Source organism: Triticum aestivum, chromosome 6A (assembly GCF_018294505.1).
Source record: "Triticum aestivum cultivar Chinese Spring chromosome 6A, IWGSC CS RefSeq v2.1, whole genome shotgun sequence".
Lineage (NCBI taxonomy): Eukaryota > Viridiplantae > Streptophyta > Magnoliopsida > Poales > Poaceae > Triticum > Triticum aestivum.
Genome location: NC_057809.1, coordinates 178,173,732 through 178,194,669, shown reverse-complemented (window position 1 = coordinate 178,194,669; position 20,938 = coordinate 178,173,732). Strand labels below are relative to the sequence as shown.

At 45.8% G+C, this 20,938-nt stretch overlaps 2 protein-coding genes across 2 annotated transcripts; both read right to left on the bottom strand.

Moving 5' to 3' along the window:
* Nucleotides 1–11,795: 11,795 nt before the first annotated feature.
* Nucleotides 11,796–12,862, bottom strand: LOC123130529 (uncharacterized). Its single transcript, XM_044550404.1, has one exon. The coding sequence runs from the start codon at nt 12,810–12,812 to the stop codon at nt 12,216–12,218; it is 597 nt and encodes a 198-aa protein (XP_044406339.1). The 5' UTR covers nt 12,813–12,862; the 3' UTR covers nt 11,796–12,215.
* A 6,335-nt stretch (nt 12,863–19,197) lies between these two features.
* On the bottom strand, nt 19,198–20,113 carry LOC123130528 (uncharacterized). Its single transcript, XM_044550403.1, has one exon. It carries the CDS (start codon nt 20,037–20,039, stop codon nt 19,461–19,463), a length of 579 nt encoding a protein of 192 aa, XP_044406338.1. The 5' UTR covers nt 20,040–20,113; the 3' UTR covers nt 19,198–19,460.
* Nucleotides 20,114–20,938: the final 825 nt, after the last annotated feature.

Genomic DNA, 20,938 nt, shown 5'->3' with positions numbered 1-20,938 from the left:
AACAAATTACTGTTGAGCAATTGACAGAATTGAGCATAGTTATGAGAATATCTAGGCATGATCATGTATATAGGCATCACGTCCGTGACAAGTAGACCGAAAAATTCTGCAGCTACTACTATTACTCCACTCATCGACCGCTATCCAACATGCATCTAAAGTATTAAGTTAAAAAACAAAGTAACGCCTTAAGCAAGATGACATGATGTAAAGAGATAAATTCATGCAATATGAAATAAACCCCATCTTGTTATCCTCGATGGCAACGATACAATATGTGCCTTGCTGCCCCTTCTATCACTGGGTAAGGACACCGCAAGATCGAACCCAAAGCTAAGCACTTCTCCCATGGCAAGAACTACCAATCTAGTTGGCCAAACCAAACGGATAATTCGAAGAGACTTGCAAAGATAACCAATCATACATAAAAGAATTCAGAGAAGATTCAAATATTATTCATAAATAGACTTGATCATAAATCCACAATTCATCGGTCTCAACAAACACGCTGCAAAAAGAAGATTACATCGGATAGATCTCCACAAGAGAGGGGGAGAACTTTGTATTGAGATTCAAAAAGAGAGAAGAAGCCATCTAGCTACTAACTATGGACCCGAAGGTCTGAGGTAACTACTCACACTTCATCGGAGGGGCTAGGATGACGTAGAAGCCCTCCGTGATGACGGCCCTCTTCCGGCGGAGCTCCGGAACAGGCCCCAAGATGGGATCTCGTGGATACAGAGAGTTGCGGCGGTGGAATTAGGTTTTTGTCTCCTGTTCTGATCATTTGGGGGTACGTGTGTATATATAGGAGGAAGAAGTATGGCGGAGGAGCACCAAGGGGCCCACAAGGCAGGGGGCGCGCCCTAGGAGGGGGCGCCCCCACCCTCGTGACTGCCTCTTTTGTTCCTTGGAGCAGGGTCCAAGTCTCCTGGATCACGTTCGGTGAGAAAATCATGTTCCCGAAGGTTTTATTCCGTTTGAACTCCGTTTGATATTCCGTTTCTTCGAAACACTGAAATAGGCAAAAAACAACAATTCTGGATGGGCCTCCGATTAATAGGTTAGTACCAAAAATAATATAAAAGTGGAAAATAAAGCCCAATATAGTCCAAAACAGTAGATAATATAGCATGGAGCAATTAAAAATTATAGATACGTTGGAGACGTATCAGGCGCCCATGAGGGAGCGAAGCTATCCTCTTGATGCCTCCATTTTGCACTTTCAGAATAGGGGATCTGCTAGAGATGCTCTTACATGTCAACAGAAACCCTTGGGTGCTAGTTCCAAGAGCATCTCCAATAACATGTCTAAATTTGATTGTCTAAATTTTCATATACACAATGGCCTAAAAAGATTTTTTGATATACTCAATCAGTTTTTCAGCAGATTGTCTATATTCTCTCTCATAACTGCCAATTCAACTATCAGTTGATCAGCCACAGTTCAACCATCATATGGTAGCAGCAAATAAATCAGTAGCACCAATCACAGTTCTTTCCGAGCACCCTATAAATCAGTAGCACCAATCACAAACCATTCCGTGGACCTGGTTAGAAATTTCTCGTAGTTCACCTTCGTGCTAGCTAAGTTCCCTCGTAATTTATGACTGAGTTATTGCTAGCAATAATTCAGTTGTAATACTATATTTGAGAAGTAATTGTATCGTGACCCTTTTTACTTGATAAACAACTTCATCTGTTGGCTATTTACTTTATATATCTTGGAAGTTGAACTATTGGACATGATCCGGCTACATCTCTGTTATGGGGCAGTTGTCTTGTTGCAGTGTCGATTTGACAATTCTTCTCCAGGGGACTCATCGAAGGAGCAAGAAGAGCAGAGATTAGGTCAGTAGGACTTATCTTCAGGTGAAACTTTTACTAGAAGAATAAGGAGTTTGATGCTACTATTATTAACCTGAGAAGGCATTCCCCAATAAAGGAAAAACAACCAGATAATTTTTTTTGCACAGGAATTCATGCACTAGAGGCGTGTTTGGTTGCCCGCATGCAGCCCAACCAGGCCCGCACGGGATGTGCACGACCTGTTTGGTTGGCTGGGCTGCATGCGGTTTGAGGCCCGCATGAACCTCAAAGCAGCCCGCAGCCTGGCCCGGCGGGAACTGCCGAATCGGCAGTTTCTCGCCAGCCTGGCCGGGCGCGGCTGCGCATGCGGGGCAGTTGCACGCCTCGGGCAGCGCGGGAGACGGAGGGACGTCTCATTACTCGCCCCCACTCTCCTGTCACCGCCCAGGTGCACTGTTCCCGCCGCTCCCTCTCTCTACCTCACCGCCCCTCCCTCTCCTCTGCTCCGATGGCTCCGCCACGCCCACCGTCGCGCTGCCCTCTGACCCCGGTCGACCAGCGCGTCTCCAGCATCCAGGAGCGCTGGCTGGTCGGGCTGCAGAACTCGGACCGCGACCTGGCCTCGGCGCTGCGGGCGCCGTCCCCCATCTGCTGCCCGCCTCCACGAGCGCCGGCGCCGGCCAATGCGGTGTCGGCCGCTCCTGCTCCGCCGCCGATTCCGGACCTCGTGGCCCTGGGATCGGCGCCGGCGCCGTCGACGGAGCCGCCCCTTGTTGGGACACCATTGGCGTTGGGGGTTTTCTTGACCCCCGTCCGAGGGTTTTCTCCGGTCGGCGGGCAGTCCTTCTCGACCTCCGGCGTGGCGTTCAGCACGGGGCAAATGCCGCAGGCCGTCGTCGGGTCCGGCTCGTCCTCTGCTCCGCCACCTTTATCGTTCCCGCCGGGGTTTTCACTCCAGCCTTGGTTCGCCTCGGCTGCGCATGCTCTGGTGAGTCAAATCCCCAACAATCTTGCTCATAGATGTAGATTAGCGGTTAATTTCTTAGGCATGTGCTAGGATTGATAGGATTCTAGCAGATTCGATTGGATGCGATCCCAATCGAACCCAATTGGACTGATCGGTTCTTGTTTTGTACAGTGCGTGTGCTACTGCTTGTGTTCATGCTAGAATGCTAGTAGCTGTGTTACATGTTAGATTCATGTTAATGCTAGATTCATGTTCATGCTAGTGCGAGTGCTACTACATGCTAGATTTGTACTACATGCTAGTAGCTATGTTCATGCTACAATCATGTTCATGTTGAGTGATGAATGCTAGAATCATGTTGACTGATAGCATGCTCATGTTAGGATCATGTCCTTGTTTCATGTTGCATGTTGAAGCTAGGGTTTGTGCCATGAGTGGATGTTATACGTGCATGTAGTAGGATGGTCCCAAATCTGCATGGTTGCACATGGGTGCTATTGGCACTTGCTGCTGCTATTTTTAGATGTTTCCTTGTTTAGGATAGTGCAGTGGTCAGTGCCAGTTGCAGCAAAGAAGATGCCACTGATTAGTGACTTGCCCAACAGCAAGTGCCATTGATAAGTGCCATTCAAGGCGAATGGCACTTATCAATGGCACTTGCTGTTGGGCAAAATGGCACTTATCAATGTCACTTGCTATTGGGCAAGTCACTGATCAATGTCATTGATCAGTGCCATTTGCATTACAGCAAGTAGATTAGTGCTCTTGCCCAACACCAAGTCCCACTGATCATTGCCATTTGGCCGTGAGAACATGCCACTGATCAGTGGCACTTGCTGTTGGACAAGTCCACTGATCAGTGGCACTTGCTTGCTTGCTTTGTTTGATACTAATACTTGTCATGTTGCCTGACAAGATACTGAAGACTGACTGGGATGTGGCGGGTGGAGGAGCTCAGGCCGTGGCCGGAGCTGAGCGCGCCGAGGATTTCATCCCCACGAACAAGTGGCTCAGGACGGTGGACCTGCCTGGCAGGATCGCCTTCATGAGCGTGCCTCCTTCAAGGGGACGATCTCCGAGGCAGGGCCACGAGGAGGGGGCCAGGGAGCCGATGAGATTCTACGCATAGATCAAGGACAACGAGGACCTCGCCATCGTCGTCATCCCTCCCAAGTTCGTGGAGGTGATGAACACTTGGCTGGTCATCAAGCGACTCCCGCGTGTGGTCAGGCTCTCAGCCAACAAGAGGTGCGTGTTCTGGGTGCATGTCCAGAACTTCGAGGGCCAGATAGTGCTTGACCGGGGGTGGAACTACTTCTGCCGCCGCCACAAGATTGTCCCCGCCGACCTCGTCGTTGTGCGCATCTCCGGACTCGGACTGAAGGTTCAGATCTACAACCACGACTCGTCGGTGATGTGCAGGTACCGTTGCAGCAGGCACAACTGCCTTGGTGGCATCGAGCAGGCTATGTAGTTAAGTTAAGTCAGGTGTTAGTGGAGAACTTTTAATCTAGACTTATGCTATCTAGTTAGGGTGTGTGGCGAGACTTGTGCTGGGAACATGTTCATATTTTGGCCAGGTGCAGCACCCTGGCACAGCAAGGAAGGAGGATGCCCTTGCTCTTAATCTAGACTATGATATCTAGTTAAGTAGTTTGCTATGTTAAGTTTGCTGTCATTACATTGCTTGCTTTGTTTGATCCTGCTGTTGTGATGTTGCTGATGTGCTGATCATGTGCGGTGGTAAGGCCACCACATTTAAATGGGGTGAACAGAATACAAACGCTGTTTGCAACCAAACAGTTGAAGTTTGTATTTGCTTACATCCTAAGCACAAATGCGGGCAACCAAACAGCAGGAGGGTAAGTGCCTCTCGATGCGATGTAGACAACCAAATAGATTGCATCTGCTGCATATAAGGCTGTATTTCAGCATCAGACTGGGTTGAGATGGACATGCAATGCAGGTACTGTTTCAAACTGCAACCAAACACGCCCTAGATGATTGCTCGTAGTGTGTCGGCGGGGAGGAAACGAGGTATATGTTGCTGTGTTGAGAGTTTGAGACGCAAGTTTTGTTCGAGCCGCACAAGTCCCTGGAAGCTATGCTGGTTTGAGAGGTTTGACCGGAATGCAATGTTTATCGGGCTCAGGAGGCCGATCTGCTGGCGTGGTTTACCAGCCCAGGAACGCACCCCGTCTTGACCGTATCGTTGATCCCCACAGGCCACAGCTTCCTTCCTCTCCACTTCTCGTGTTGACGTCTCCTCTCGCTCGCTCGTTCGTTCGTTGCATTCTATCCGGTGCATTTGACAATTCCGTACTACAAGACGCGACCGTGAGCAGTCTGTGAATCGCTTTGCGACTTGTTTAACCGTTTGGTTGACTCGGCAGGCTGGCCTGGCATCGATGGTGATAGTTGTGAGGATCGTTATCCGTCAACATTGCTTTACGCTCGGAGAGAAGTACGCGTCCTTCACTTTTTCGGTTAAGCGCGCAGTTGCATTTCTGGTTATAGTGCTGACTGAAGTGTAGTTTGGCAGCTACGCTTCGTTTCACAAATGATTTGCCTAACCGCTTGCTTCCGCCACCCGCGATCGGCGGCACTGTCACGCTTGCGTCGCCGTCCAGTATTCCCCCGAACGGCCACCCCGACCATACCTTGAAATCCATCTCTCGTCGTGGCGTCGCTGGCTCCCACTTGTTGATGGCTCCCGCTCGCCATCGAGTCCGCGGCATCCGTGTCTCGCGCCGGCGCTCTCTTGTTCTCCCTACTAATATGGATTCGTGCTACAGAAATTTTTAGTTGCCTAAGGATTAGCGAATGTGTAAAATGAACAGAATCTGCTGAAAACTTAACAACTCAAGAATCAGTGTTTTGCATCTACTAGTATTCTAGTGAATCACATACACAATGGGACATATTCACATACCCTTTGCCAGAATACATGTCCTACCTATCCTAAATGAGTTAATTGCACAGAAGTACCACAATTCAGGCATCACATGCAGATTGGTATCACGATTGCTAATTTTTGCGTGTCAGTACCAACATTTGTCCAATTTTTTGCAAATTGGACTGAAACGCGTATTTATACGTATTGACGCCCGATCCGACAGGTCGGGCCCACCCGTCAGGTGCCACGCTGGCCAATCGGCGCGTGCCCGCGTGCTGACTAGGACGAGCCGGTGCGCTGCTGTCCTAACCGGTCCGGTCGCACCAGCTCCAGCCCGGCCGCACCATTCCCCTCCCCCTCCTCCTCCTCGCTCGAACCCTAGTCCATGGCGTCGGCGATTCCGCCAGTCGGCGGCGAGGGCGTCCACGGCGTCGGAGAGATGTCGTTCTGGCCTCCTAGCGGAACGGTTGGCGTCGACGGGGATGGAGGCGACGAGTCCAGCTCCGCATACTCGACCGACGACGAGGAGTCGATGTTACTCACCATGGAGCAGCGGTTGCGGTTGGCGCATCAGTGGGTGGTGAACCCTAGTAGCAGCCATGAGTTGACGCATGGACTTGGCGGCATTCTGTAAGTACCCTTGTCCTACTCCTCTGATTCATCCAATTGGGCATTTTTAGGGTTTGTTCATCTTCTGCTTTATCTAGTTGGGGATTAGGTTTTATCCAATTGAAGTGACTAGACTAACCTAGTAACATAGTGTATTGCACTCTCAATTTAGTTCAATTACTGTGGCTCTCCAAATTGTTCTGTACTGTCTGGTACTGTAATTTAAGCTATTTTGTACTTTACTGTTGCTCTCCAAAATTTGCTTTTATGCTAAATTAGTAAATAATAGACTTACATGTTACTTTAAATTGTAATGTACTGTACTGTTGCTCTCCAAATTAAGAGTAATTATAATGAATAAATAAAATTTAATTTTTTCTGTAGTTTGGATGAAGACATTTGGCAAGTAAGGATCCATTTTGATGCAAGAGAACCATTGGAGATGAAGCTGTGTGGTTCAGATATTACTTATCTGAATTTGGTTGCAGTGATGGAAACCCAAGGATTTAATGCATATGATTGTTTGTTTCACATTGAAAATCCATCTTTAGGAGAGAAAGGGCTGGATTTGGTAGACAGTCATGCAGAATTACAGATGATAAAGAGGAAGATCTAGGACAAATTGGTGCTTAATTTGCTAGTCAGGGCTTGTCCACCCCCTGATACTGATTTTGAGAGGCAGCATTTTGAAAAGCCAGACTTGTCCACTGTGGTGTACCTAGAGCCTGTTGTTTATGATCTGAGTGAGCCTCCTGTCTTAGCTGTTGATCAGGAAGGAGTAGTCTTTGAGAGTCAATGTAGCACACATCACCCTGTTGCTCCTGCTGGTGTTTGCACACAAGAAAGCAGAAATGCAACTAACAAGTTGAAAGCAGTTTTGGAAGAAGAAGAAGAGGGATATCAAGGATTTGAGGCTTATGAGGACAGTGATTCCTCTGATGAGGATGGTCAAATTGGAAGTGACCCTAATTACATGGTTGATGAAGAAGATGTAGAGGTGGAAGAGGGAAAGAGGCAGAGAGAGCTAGAAGTACAAGAGGAAGAATCAGATGATGATCAATCAGAAGAGGAAGAAATGCTGTATTATGAGGGTGACACTGAAGTTGAGGACCCATTTGAGGTAGAGGAAGATAGGACTTTTGAACAAGAAGAAGAAACTATAGTTGAACCTGTAAAGAAGAAGCAGAAGCTGCCAGTTAGAAGAGGCCCAACCACTAGGTCACATTGTAGTGAGCTACCAGAGGTTGAACCTGATTTCAGACCATCATCAGATGAAGAAGAGGAGGGGTTGTTGAGGGAGAGTGATGATGATGGTTTTCAGCCACTCTCTTTTGTCCTACAAAAGAAAAGGAAGAGTAGGGCAAAGAAAAGGCCTCCTAGGAAGTGGTACAATGAGAAAATGGAGCAACCACATGAGCAACTATGTATGAAGTTGTGTTTTAGGGATCAGCATCAATTCAGAGAAGCTTTGTTGAATTTGCACATCACCCAGGCCAGGAATTTCAGGTATCACAGGAATTCAGATCAGAGGATAATTATTGAGTGTACAGATAAAAAATGCCAGTTCTTAATGGTGGCAGCAGTTATAAAAAGGGAGAAAACATTTGTAATTAAGAAGATGAGACTAGAGCACACTTGCCCTAGTAGCACTGAGACCACCAGGGTTAGTGCTAAGTGGCTAGCACAGAAATATGAGCATCTCTTTAGATCTGATATAACTACTGGTATTCAGACTATAATTGATGCATGCAATGAAAAATATGGTGTAGATGTGCCCAAGTGCATGGCATATAGGGCAAAGAACATAGCTATTGATGTTGTGTTAGGAGATCACAGGAAGCAATATCCTAGGCTTAAAGACTATGCTCAGACTGTCATGGACACAAACCCTGGGAGTAGAGTAATAGTCACTACTGTTACTCTAGTACCTAATGCAAAAATACCCCACCCAGGCCCAAGATTCCATGCCATATTTTTTTGCCTTAATGGAGCAAGGGAGGGGTTTCTCAATGGGTGTAGGCCTTTCATTGGTTAGTTCTTGAACCTTGTGTGAACCATTTACATATTGTAGAGTACTCCATATTGTATCTCACTTGGAAATGTTGATTATGCAGGTGTTGATGGATGTTTCATTAAGCTCACTACAGGTGCTCAACTAGTTGCTGCCACTGGTAGAGATGGCAACAACAACATATATCCACTGGCATTTGGCATAGTTGGTCAAGAGGACACACTTAGTTGGTGTTGGTTTCTACACCAACTGAAAATTTGCCTAGGGGGAGAAGTGGGCAAGTTTGGAACTTATACTATAATGTCAGATAGACAAAAGGTATGTGTTTGCATATTTCATTCTGTTTTGAACAAGTGTTTGCATTAGCTTAGATTTTCAAATTGTTTGTAGCTTAGACTTGTTAAATTGTTTGTGTCAGGGGTTATTGAATGCAGTGAATGCTGTGTTTCCAAGTTGCAACCAAAGATTCTGCCTTAGACATTTATATGCAAATTTCCAAAATGCTGGGTTTAGGGGTGAAGATCTTAAGAAGTGCATGGATAATGCTAGCTATGCCTACAATGAACACAAATTTAATATTGCAATGAATGATCTTAGAGCTGAAAGTGAGGAAGCTTGGGAGTGGCTTACTGCAATACCAAAAAAATATGGGCAAGGCATGCATTTGACACAAATTGCAAGACTGACTTGGTAGTGAACAACTTGTCAGAGGTGTTCAACAAGTACATTCTAGATGTTAGGAGAAAACCTATAAGGACAATGTGTGATGGGATAAAAGATAAGCAGATGGTGAGGTGGCACATGAAGAGAGAGTGTGTAAAGGAAGCAAGATGGGAGATAACACCTTATTACAGTGAGAAGCTAGAGATATTGGGGCATCACATAACATGCAGTACCACATTTGGGGATTCTGACATGTGGGCCATCCACCTTTCCTACTATTAAAGTGTGACAGCACAAGATCTCAGAGGAGTGTGGGGACGAAACTAGGGTTCATCCGCGCAGCCAAGGAGAAATCTCAGAGGCGCTGACTGGGGCCGGCGACGGAGATGTCGTGGTCATCCAGTGCCGGGTCCGCTCCCGGATTTCGTCGAGCTGTAGGAAGGAGGGGGGAGGAGTCGCGCTCGCCGGTGCGCTACCGCGAGAACCCAATGGCATACGAGCCTCCGGTGATGTGCCACTGCTCAACTCTGAGGAAGGCGCCAAGATGGATCTCCTGGAGCAGGCAGAACCCTGGTAGGAGGTACTACAGCTGCGTGGATGCTATGGTGAGTGCTGTTTTTCCCCTAATTTTCTTCCTCTTTCTTCTGTGCAATAATTTTTGGCAGCATGGTGAATTTGCTTGTGTATCTTAATAGCACGGTGGCTGTGGATTTGTGCAATGGCATGATGATCCATTGCCCACATTCTGGAGTGAGCTCATTGGGGATCTGCGTGATGAAGTATGGAGGCTTAAAGGTGCAACTGTTGCTAGATCTGAAGATCAATTTCCAATCCTGACTCCAAGTGAAGATGATGGCACAAGGGAGGCCATGTTTCTGTCTCTGCAAACTCAACTCAGAGAGAAGAATGCAGAGATTGCAGGGATTAGGGCCAAATTTCACAATGTGTTGTTTCTTTTCACTATATTTGTGCTTGGCTTAGTTGCAGGCAAGATATTAAGTTAGTTAGTTGCTTCAGTTGTAGCCAAGTTGTAATGGATCAAGTTGTAATGGACCAGTGAAGTTATCTTCTGATGCAATGAGATTTAGTGAGTCTTGTTCCTCTTTTATTGCAATGTACTGTCTGGTTTGCTGCAACATTGTCATAATGTACAATCTACATAATCAGCATAACCATAGCAATACATAACCATACATAATAAGAAACTGATCCATACATAGCAATACATAACCATTATTCACAATACATAGAGGAGTTCCACTTCAAATGCATAGTTCATCCTTTTCTCACAAAAGGATGAATAGCATAACTACTACATACATACACAGCCATAGTTCACCATTAGTACAAGCATACAGTACACAACATTAGTTCCTAGATGCTAGGTCATTACACAACCATCATTCCCAAAAGGTCAGCAATGCCACTAATCTCATTTCATCTTCTTCACTTCTCTAAGATGGCTTGAATCCCCCTGAACTTCTCCTTCAACTTTTCATTCTGAAACTCTAACTGCCACTTCTCTTCAATATGCTTTTTATTTCCCTTAAGCAGATCAACAACCTGAAGCTTCAACTCTAGCTTCTCTTGGGTGAGCTTCTCCTGACACTTAGTTAGCTCTGCATTCTTCAGCTCCAAATTCATACTAGCTTCAGTAAGCACTTGCTTCTCTTTCATTTTGTTCAACTTCAAGTTCTGAATGACTGTTGCTTGAGCTCTTGTCAGGTTGAGCAGCACCTCATACTTCTGAATAAGTTGCTGGGTCTCTGCATCTTTCTTTGCCATCTCAGTTGCCATCTTTGCCTTCATATCATCAGTAAGTTCTTTTCTTACCTCCTGCTGATATGTAATGGCAGACTGCAGATGCCTGAAATCCACCACCTTATCTTCCTGGAAGTTCATCAGCTCATGCACATCTTGGACTAGCTTGTCATAGTTGGCCTCCAGCTTGTTCTTCTCTTCTGTCAGATGGTGGATAGTGAAAGAATTCTCAAGATTGTCATTCACCCTAGCACTTTTGGCATCTTCAACCATTGCCCATAGCTTCAACAATGCATTCTGCATTGTTGGGGGCCACTGGTGATCAACCCATTCAACAAAGCCACAATTGCTACCTTCCTGCAAAAACAATAACAACAACAAAACATTTCATACAGCAAGTAATTACACAAAATCACTGCAGTTGCCAAAAAGAATGTCTAAATTTAGCATCAGACCATTAAATTTAACAAGAGGAGCAACCACTTGAGTAGCTGACTGACTAGGTTCAGCCATTGTTCTAATGCAAAATATACTCATGCTTGACCTAAATAAGCTACTCTAACCACTATGAATCAAAATGTTGACACCAAGCAGAGTACTCCAGCAAACAGAGTTCAATATGGCACTGACCAAGTAAGAAAAAAAATCAGTATGCCTACAATCCTACAATACATACCGGCTGTGCACATGCTAAAAACCTCCTGCCTGTGTCTGTTCCTTCAAAGGCAACAAGCCTCTCAGATGCCATGCCGTGCTTCTCACATGGAGACATCACATCCAGCTCAAGCCCCTTGTAATCTGGATCTTCAATGGTGAAAGGAACCTGCAGAAGCTCGCACAAAGACAATGGCCAAATCAAAACCTAGCGAAATCAACCAAATCAAGAAATCCCAAATATGAAACCCTAACCCTAACCCTGTACTGGCCTCGTTGAGACCGTCTGTGGAGGAAGAATGCATGTACGGGGGGCTAGAATGGTCGTCGCTGCTTTCGTCCTCCAAAACCATGGCGACGGCGGGGCGGTGCGGCGGCCGGCCGGCTGTCGGGACGCGGTCGGCGGCGATGGAGGAAACGAGCGAGGAGGAGGAGGGGGAGGGGAATGGTGCGGCCGGGCTGGAGCTGGTGCGACCGGGCCGGTTAGGACAGCAGCGCACCGGCTCGTCCTAGTCAGCACGCGGGCACGCGCCGATTGGCCAGCGTGGCACCTGACGGGTGGGCCCGACCTGTCGGATCGGGCGTCAATACGTATAAATACGCGTTTTAGTCCAATTTGCAAAAATTTGGATCAATGTTGGTACTGACACGCAAAAATTAGCAATCGTGGTACCAATCTGCATGTGATGCCTGAATTGTGGTACTTCTGTGCAATTAACTCATCCTAAATCTACTAAACCAATTAAATATGTGGGCTTAAACCTAAAATATGGCTTCAAACAAAACCAAAAAACAAAATAGAAAACACTACTACTAGTATTTACAGTATCTTCTTGAGATACGCTTCACTCAGCAACCTCTTGAATGATACTCAGAGCGCGCTTCAGCATCAGCTTCACCTTCAGCCGCGACCGCGCCGCCACGGCGGCCATCTTCTCTTGGCTCTTCGGCGACACCGCGAACTCCCCGAGCGTCCGCTCGTTAAGCTTCTCGTTGAGCAGAACGTCCTCGCCGTCTTCCACCTCCTCGCACACCGGCATGACGCGCACCTTCTTCCTCCCGCCGCTGCGGCGCCAGCGCCTCCGCTGCGGCTTCTTGGCCGCGATCGCCGAGCTCGCGCGCACCGCAAGCGAGGCCATGTCGGCGCTGGATAGCGGCCGCCCGAGCAACGCCGCCGGGAGCACGAAGTATATGTGCCCCGGCCGTAGTACCTCCCCGGATGCCAGCGCCGGGGGGCTCTTCTCGAAGTAGAGCGCGTCGGAGTTGCAGACGAAGAAGGACGCGGCGCTGCCGCCGAGGACGTCGGAGACGGTGACGCGTGGGCTGGCATGGAGCTCCTTCAGCGATCCGTCGGCGGCAACGACCCTGACAGGCGCCGGCTGGTGTGGCTGCTGCGAGAGGCTGCCTCGGTGGTTGGAAAAGCAGGAATGCTTCGCTCCCATGGAATCTTTGCGTGTGTGCAAGTGTTGAGAATATTTTTGGAAGTTCGTTGCGACTTGGATATGGAGAGGTTAAAGGATGGTTGCGTATATATAAAGGTTTTTTTTTTTTGAGCGTAGCGTATATATAAAGGTTTGTTATGTGCTGAGATCAGAGAAGTGACAAGAAAAGGGTGACATGACTTATCACTTCAATCCTTTGCTTCTTGTTAATTGTGTAACTGCACATGCACTGCTTGGAAATTCCTTCCTTTTCCTTTTTTCTTTCGGGAAAACTGAGAATTCATTCCGTAGTAATAAGATTACACTAAGTTATAAACTGCGAAATGCAGTTTGAACATGATGCAATCAAAATGTGGTTCTATCTCTTTCTACCATACTTAGTTAAACAGTCGGGAACCCTATTATACTGTCGATCAGTTTTCATCAGAATAAACTATGGGCCTTTGAGAAGGTGCTTAATCTTAGAATATTTAAAAAACATTAACAATAACAAAAGCACCTAATCTTTGAAAAAACAAATAATATAATACTTAGAAGGAACTGGGTTTCCCGTCGGATAATACGAGAATGAACACATTTCTTCTTCTTCTTCCTTAACTCTGATATAGTGTTTGCTTACACACATCATAGTGTAATGAACAAAAGCTTCATTTTCCTACATTTGATATACATTTGGCAAGATGTCGACAAACATGTTTGAAGGAGTATCCAACTTTCAGAGCCTTGAGAAATAGGTATAGGTGGTACTTAGTTCATGTCATTTACCAACACAAATGAAGATATATGACACACATTGTTACTTAATAGTAAAACATGTTTGCTTTTCTCGACCCGCATGACAACTAATTCCCATGCAAAGCCACGAGATGGAGACATGGCGATGTGGTTGGTCACGACTCAAGGCGTCTCGAAGAGGCTTCGCTAGGAGCATGACGGAGATGGGGCCACCGCCAACGAAGGTGTGGTAACAGATTAACTGGTGCTGGTGGGTGCCCTTCAGACGTGATAGACGCTTAGATTGGACCCCGAGCACGAGACGAGGATGTCATGGCTAGCCACGGCTTCGCCGACAAGGGCTCGGGCAGGACCTCGTCGAATGTGAGGCAAGGAGAGAACAAGGGACAACGGGGCGAAGAAATCTCGGCGCGCCGGGAGGTTGAAGGAAGAAGAGAACTAGTGACCTTGAGAACAATGGTGGAGCCAGAAAAATAGAATCAGGGGGGCCGAGTGTTGTTCGAACTGGTTGGGGATGGCCAAATCACTGCAAAGTAGGTTTTTAGGAGCAAATGCTCACTAATTTTGCATTGTTCACTAGCTAATTAGCAACGAATTTGTGATGTTTTTTTGGAGGGGGGGGGGGGGGGGGGGGGGGGGGGCAGGGCCCTATCTCCGCCACTGCTTGAGGAGGAGGAAGAAGTGGAGGTTTGATTTTGATCTCGAATTTGACTGAATGGATATTTTTTTGTCAGACTATCATGTAATATGTAATAGTTGGCCTCGTAAGGCCTCATTCGGTTTGAAGAAAACCAAAACACATGATTTAGGAATAGCACAAGAAGTTGATAGGATGGCACTTGCCATCATAAGGAATTGTTTTGCCTCGTTTCTACGCATAAAATGAGATTTGAATGGATCTATAGATTCATTCAAAAACATTTTCCGATAAATGAAATATATTAATATTCCTTCAAAAACATAGAAAATGAATAGTATTCCTATGAAATTCCAGTACGCGTTTCCTACAAACCGAATTGATCTATAAATTTTTTTCCTCTTGAATCCTTGTTCCTATGCTTTTCTGGTAAAAATCCTTCAAACCGAATGAGGCCTAAACATACTCCTTGATGGATGTTTGAACCTTTATAATTCTCACATCTCATAAAATCTCGCAAGGAAAAAAAATAGCCTGTACCATTGCGTTGCTTAAAAAAAGTAGTGGGTGTATCTGCAGCTGTATATCCTGCCAACCGATCTCCTCGTCGGAATAGAAACATACAGTACCTTGGTTAAATATAATCTTCCCCATCTACAAAACTCCATCTTTACAGGCGCTGTATTGCAAAATTAACAAGGCAAGAAGAGCAAAGCAAGGCCAGGGGAGCTGTCGTTAGCGCTGACGCACGCCATTGCCGCGTTTGTGCGCATTGACGCCGGATAGAGATATCCACTGCTTCACCGTTAATCCGGAAAGCAGGCATGCAGACAGCGACGACCATTCCTCCCTCCGGACAGAAGCTGCTTATATTCCTCGGCGTACACTGACCAGTGACAGCGACTCGTCCGGTCAATGGATCGCATCCGTGCGCCCCAAACAACCGCCACGGGCTTCATTTTCCTGCACGCGCCGGCGCCGCGGCTTCGCCAGCGCTTCCATCGCCAGCTACGACGGGACAAAGAGAAAACAGAGAATGTTCCGAGGGAACAGCGTGGAAGCGGCGGAGATGAGACTGGCCGGCCGTGGCAGGGCGACTACTGTTCAACGTCTCTGGCCCGACAAGCAGGTAAGAGGTTGGTGTCTCTGCGGAGATCGAGAAAATTAAATATTTGCCATTTTCAATACATGGTTTCTTAAAATTGCCACTTTTAAAATGGGCTTCGCAATATTGCCACTTTGCTCGTTCGCTCCTTGATTACTACGCCACTTTCCTTTTTTTAGTGATTTTTTTTTCTTTTTCCATTTATAAGCACGGGAAAAGACCAAACTGCCCCTAATTCTATGTATACAATATACTACGTACTGAGATCTGATTATCTGCATTTGGTATTCTTGTTCGAGTAGAGGACATAACGAACCACACAATGCAGTAGAATCTATACTCAGATGTAGCCTACATCCTTCCAAAAAGCGACCTTTACAATACAGGTCATAGAGATACAAAAATTAAATAATGAATGAAGGTTATATAGTTAGCCATATTTCACTTTTACAATACATTTATCATCCTGTAGGCTGCCAACAATCCTTTAAGGACAATCCTCACTTGACTTGCAGAACTCTCTAAATCTCTTTTTATCCGACTTCTCCATGCCTATATCAAACTCCTCATTGATGGCAAATTGCCTCACTGCTAACCTAAATTCCTTCATTGATGGATACATTGTGCCAAGGTTCATTTTTGGGTGGTCCTTATCATATGTAATCACTATCTCATTTGGTATGACATCACTAACAAGAATGGCAGCACCATCATTATCACTGCCCTGCTCAACCATTCTACGACCCTTTGGTTCACTTTTATCTTTTTTCTCTTCTTCATCCTGCAAGCCCAAAATTTCACATAACCGATCCTCATTCAGTAGTTCAATTCTACCTTCTTCATCATGTGTCTCCACTATTTGCAAGTTATCCCAATCGACTTCTGAAATTCACGTTGCCTCAACCTGTAACGATGGATCCTCAGTACTGCTCCCCAACGCGACCTCTGGGTCATGCCTACTTGAAACAATTAAGAAAACATGAACACAAGTTTGGGTTAGCGGTCATAAACATGTCAAAAGTCACGATCAGATTTTTACAAAGCATATATGTAGTCATGGGTTCAAGTCCTGGAAATAGCCTCTTACAGAAATGTAGGGAAAGGCTGCGTACTATAGACCCAAAGTGGTCGGACCCTTCCCTGGACCCTGCGCAAGCGGGAGCTACATGCACCAGGTTGCCCTTTTTATATATGTAGCTGAACATAAATTCCTCCAGATTGTTTACTATTTCCCTTCTTCATTGATGCATGATGATTCGAAAATTCTACTATTTCAAAATTCTACTGCCTTTACAATTAGGATAACTTTTACCTCTCATTATGATTTCAGGAAGAAATAAGTCTTTCAAGGTTCGGCTCTGTTGAACTAGTGGTTGTGACGACTCTGCTGTTTCTACTTTAGTGAATACACATCACTTTCTTTTTTGCATTCTTACTATATCTAGTATTGCTCCCAGAATTAGATGCCAGATAACAACGACCTTTCCCATCCTTTCTTGATTTAGATACAGGCTATCAGAATTAGATGTGAACTGTGGATGTAGGCTATCGTTTCACCTAGCAAGGAGCAGTTTAGGAATCACGATTGTAGTTTCCCCAGATTCCATACTCACATGATGCAGTGCTTTGTTAACGAGCCATGCAAGGATAGATCAATCACTACAGATTTTTGAACAGAACAAGGTAAGGCTCAATACGATACCATCCAGAATCCATGAACACGGCGACGAGAACGGCGACACACGGCGTTGACGAGATAGGCGGCACGCAACGTCTAAGCCATCTGCGGCACTCTGCCGTCGAGAAGAATCAGGGGCAACACAAACGATATTCTTGGCGGCCGGTGCGCTGCTCTCGTATCAATTAGTATCAATTAGAACGTGGATACTACGTACGTGTATAAAATCAGGGGCAGTTTGGCCTTTTCCCCTGCTTATGAATGGAAAAGGAAAAAGGAAAATCACTAAAAGGAGGGAAGTGGTATGGTAATTAAGGAGCCAACGAGCAAAGTGGCAATTTTGTCAAGCCCATCTTGGAAGTGGCAATTTTGATAAGCCATGTATTGAAAGTGGCAAATATCCAATTTTCTCGCGGAGATCTGAGTTGTCGTGGTCGCTTCGTTGCTTTTCTCGATCGGTCGACCAGTCGTGGATGCTCAGGGCAGTGTTACGCATGACTGCTAAAGAAAGAATTTTAATTGCCAATCATGCCTGGCTCATTCCGGTTTTACTGGCTGGACGATTCCATGTGATTTATCAGATTTTGTCGTCAATTTTTCTTGTTGATTTTCTTGTTTCCTACAGGCGGGGAAATGGTTTGGTTGCCATCCGGAGGACTTTGGCTGCAAATGCAACTCACTCTCCAACTTAATTAGGTGTGTCTTAACTGACTGACGTCAGATCCCTCACATTAGTAATTATCACAGATAGAAGAAGGGAAGAGTCAACAACATACCACATCTTTTGTAAATGCTGTTGCAACAAACAGTATAGCAGACTGAGTTATTATTATGTCTGTTTTTGCAGTGAGCCGTGTACTCGACTCCACTTAATAAACTCTAAAGATACGCTCAATGGAGACGACGGGGCCAGGACCAAAACGCCCCTGCATCAGTATCTAAGCTACTCCGTCAGTCAGTATTTAGCAGGGCAGCGCCGGGGTGTATCAGATTCGGAGATAGCAGGGCCGATTGATCTTGGGACGTGCGTAACTGAGCCGACGACTGACGACACAGCAGCGATTCTGGGTTCTCCTCGTTGCCCGACCCGCCTGCTAATAATTCTTGACCCCGCGGCCGGCTTCCTTGCTGCTTCTCGTGTCGCCGTCGGGTCCTCGGCCGGCGTCTCTCGGGCGTATTGATTTGAAAATTCTAGGTCTCCTTTGATTTAGAGGAATTTCATAGAAATTCTAGAGGATAGGATTTTTATAGGATTTTTTCCTTTAGAGCCTTTTGGTTCATACGAATGGATTTTTATTTTTACATAGGATTGGTTTCTATCCTTCACATTTCATAGAAAAATAAAAAAGAGTCTAGACTCAATGAAAAAATTCCTTTGGTGTCAACCAAACGACATCTTGTTTCCTATTCCTACTTATAGGATTTGAGATACATGTCATCTCATTTCCTACAAAATTTTTATTCGTATGATAATCCTATTCTATGAACCAAAAGAGACCCTAAAGTATAACGCGACTACGTGCGTGCGGTTGAATAGTTTATCCAAAATAAAAAGAAGCCGTCGGTTGACTTGAATAGTCATCTTGTAGTGATCTTAAAGTTCTTATATTCGTTTACATATGGAGTACAGTAAATAGAGTTTGATTCCTCATAATTTTATACTTTCTTGGTCTGAAATTAGTTAACATTCAAATGAATATTTTTTTGCGGGGTGCTCCTTTCTGCTATTTAGCTGTCGCCGTGGTGCTGTCTGATCGATACATCAAACTATTAACCCGCAAAAAAAAAAAAAAGAACCCATGGTGTTTTAGAACTTGGAGTCATACATTTAGAGACAGTTCGGTCAGACATTTTGACTACTTCCATCGTAGCATATAAAGCAGGAAAAAAAATACCATACATATTTTGCGCAAATAAACAAAACACTATACAGATTATAAGTACTCCCTTCTTTCATCTATATAGGGCCTAATGCGTTTTTTAAGGTTAACTTTGATCAAATTTTAGAGCAATAATATATGACATGCAACTTACATAAAGCGTACGGTCAAATTCGTATGTAAAAGGAGCTTCCTATGATATAATTTTCACATTATACATACACAAAGCATACGATCAAATTCGTATGTGAAAGGAGCTTCCTATGATATAATTTTCACATTATACATCTTATGTACTATTAATTTTGTCAATAATCAAAGGCGGTCTTAAAAACACATTAGATTCTATATAAATGGAATGAGGGAGTAGATAAGAACTCAAGAATCAGTTTTTAGCATTCCTGGTAGTTTTGCATCTAGCATTGTACTATACACACTGGGAGATATTTACAGTCTATTTCCCAATTTGTTTGTTCTTTCCCGCCTAAATCTACAAAAATCAATTTAATACTATTGGCCTAGGCCGTTTGGCCTCAGGAATTAAGAATGGTTCCAAAATTGAAGGAACAAAAAAAATGAACAACACTATCTTTCTCTTGTAGAAATGCTCGAGTCAGTCAGCAGCCTCCTGGATGATGCTCAGAGCCCGCTTCAGCCTCAGCCGCGACCGCGGGGCGAGCTTCCCGTTGCTCTTCTTCGCCGGACTCACCGACACCGCGAACTCCCCGAGCGTCCGCTCGTTAAGCTTCTCGTTGAACATGACGTCCTCGCGGTCTTCCACCTGATCCTCGTGCACCGGCACGACGCGCAGGTTCTTGGTCTTGCCGCCGCGCCGCTCAGGCCTCTTGGCGGCGATCGCGGCACTCGCCCGCACGGCGAGCGCGGCCATGTCGGCGCTCGAGAGCGGCCGCCCCAGCTCCGCGGCAGGGAGCAGGAAGTATATTTGTCCCGGCCGGAGGAGCTCGTCGGAGGCCAGCGCCGGTGGGGGCTCGTTGAAGTAGAGCGCGTCGGAGTTGCACACGAAGAAGGAGGCGGCCTCGCCGGAGAGAACGTCGGAGACGGCGACTCGGGGGCTGGCCGGGAGCTCCTTCAGCGAGCCGTCGGCGGCGATGACCCTGACCGGCCCCGGATGGTGTGGCTGCTGCGAGAGGGTGCATCGGTGGGTGGAAAAGCAGGAAACCTTGGCGCCCATGGAATCTTTGCAGGTGTGCTGTGCGTGGAAGTGTGAGACTGAGATTTTTCTGTCGAGTTCGTTGGAGCTTTGGATGTTGGATGTGGAGATGGAAAGGAGGTGAATGTATATATAGAGGTGGGTGGTGAGCATCGGAGAAGACATTAAAAATAATAATCAGAGAAGCGATAGAAAGGAGACTACACTTCCCACTTCAGTCCCTTCTTTCTTGTCCAATTGTGAACATACACATGCACTGCTTGAAAATTCATATATTTGTGTAGAGTTTTTTTTAACTTGCCGAGTTGCCGTAGAATATTCAATTAAGAGTCTGGACTCATCTACGTCTTATAAACAGTAAATTTAAAAAAAATTCAAAAAATCTGATTTTTTTAATGAAAGATATTTTAGTACTTGAGAAGCATGCCAAATTTCAAAGGAAAACGTTTACAATCGGTGAGCTGGTCGAGTGTTCGGCTGGTCGCATGCACTCGCCCTCGCTTCCACGTGTTATGTGCGTCACCGCTCACCATCACACACTCCCATCCTTATCTCGCTGCTCTCTCTTATCGCCCCACTGCAGAAATTCCCCATCTTCGTTCTTCTCGTCCGGCTCATACCCTCTGGTTGGCCAGGCCAACGTGGCGGCGACAGCGGCAGCCTCGGCATCGGCCGAGGCCTTCTTCTTGGTGGCTTCGTCGTCAGCCATGGAGTTGATGCAGGGAAAGTAGTGGAAGCAGAGGCGGACGGAGACGGGGACAAGTCGGGAGCAGTCGCATCGAGTGAAGGAAATATGCCCAAGAGGTAATAATAAAGTTATTATTTATTTCCTTATAATCATGATAAATGTTTATTATTCATGCTAGAATTGTATTAACCGGAAACATAATACATGTGTGAATACATAGACAAACAAAGTG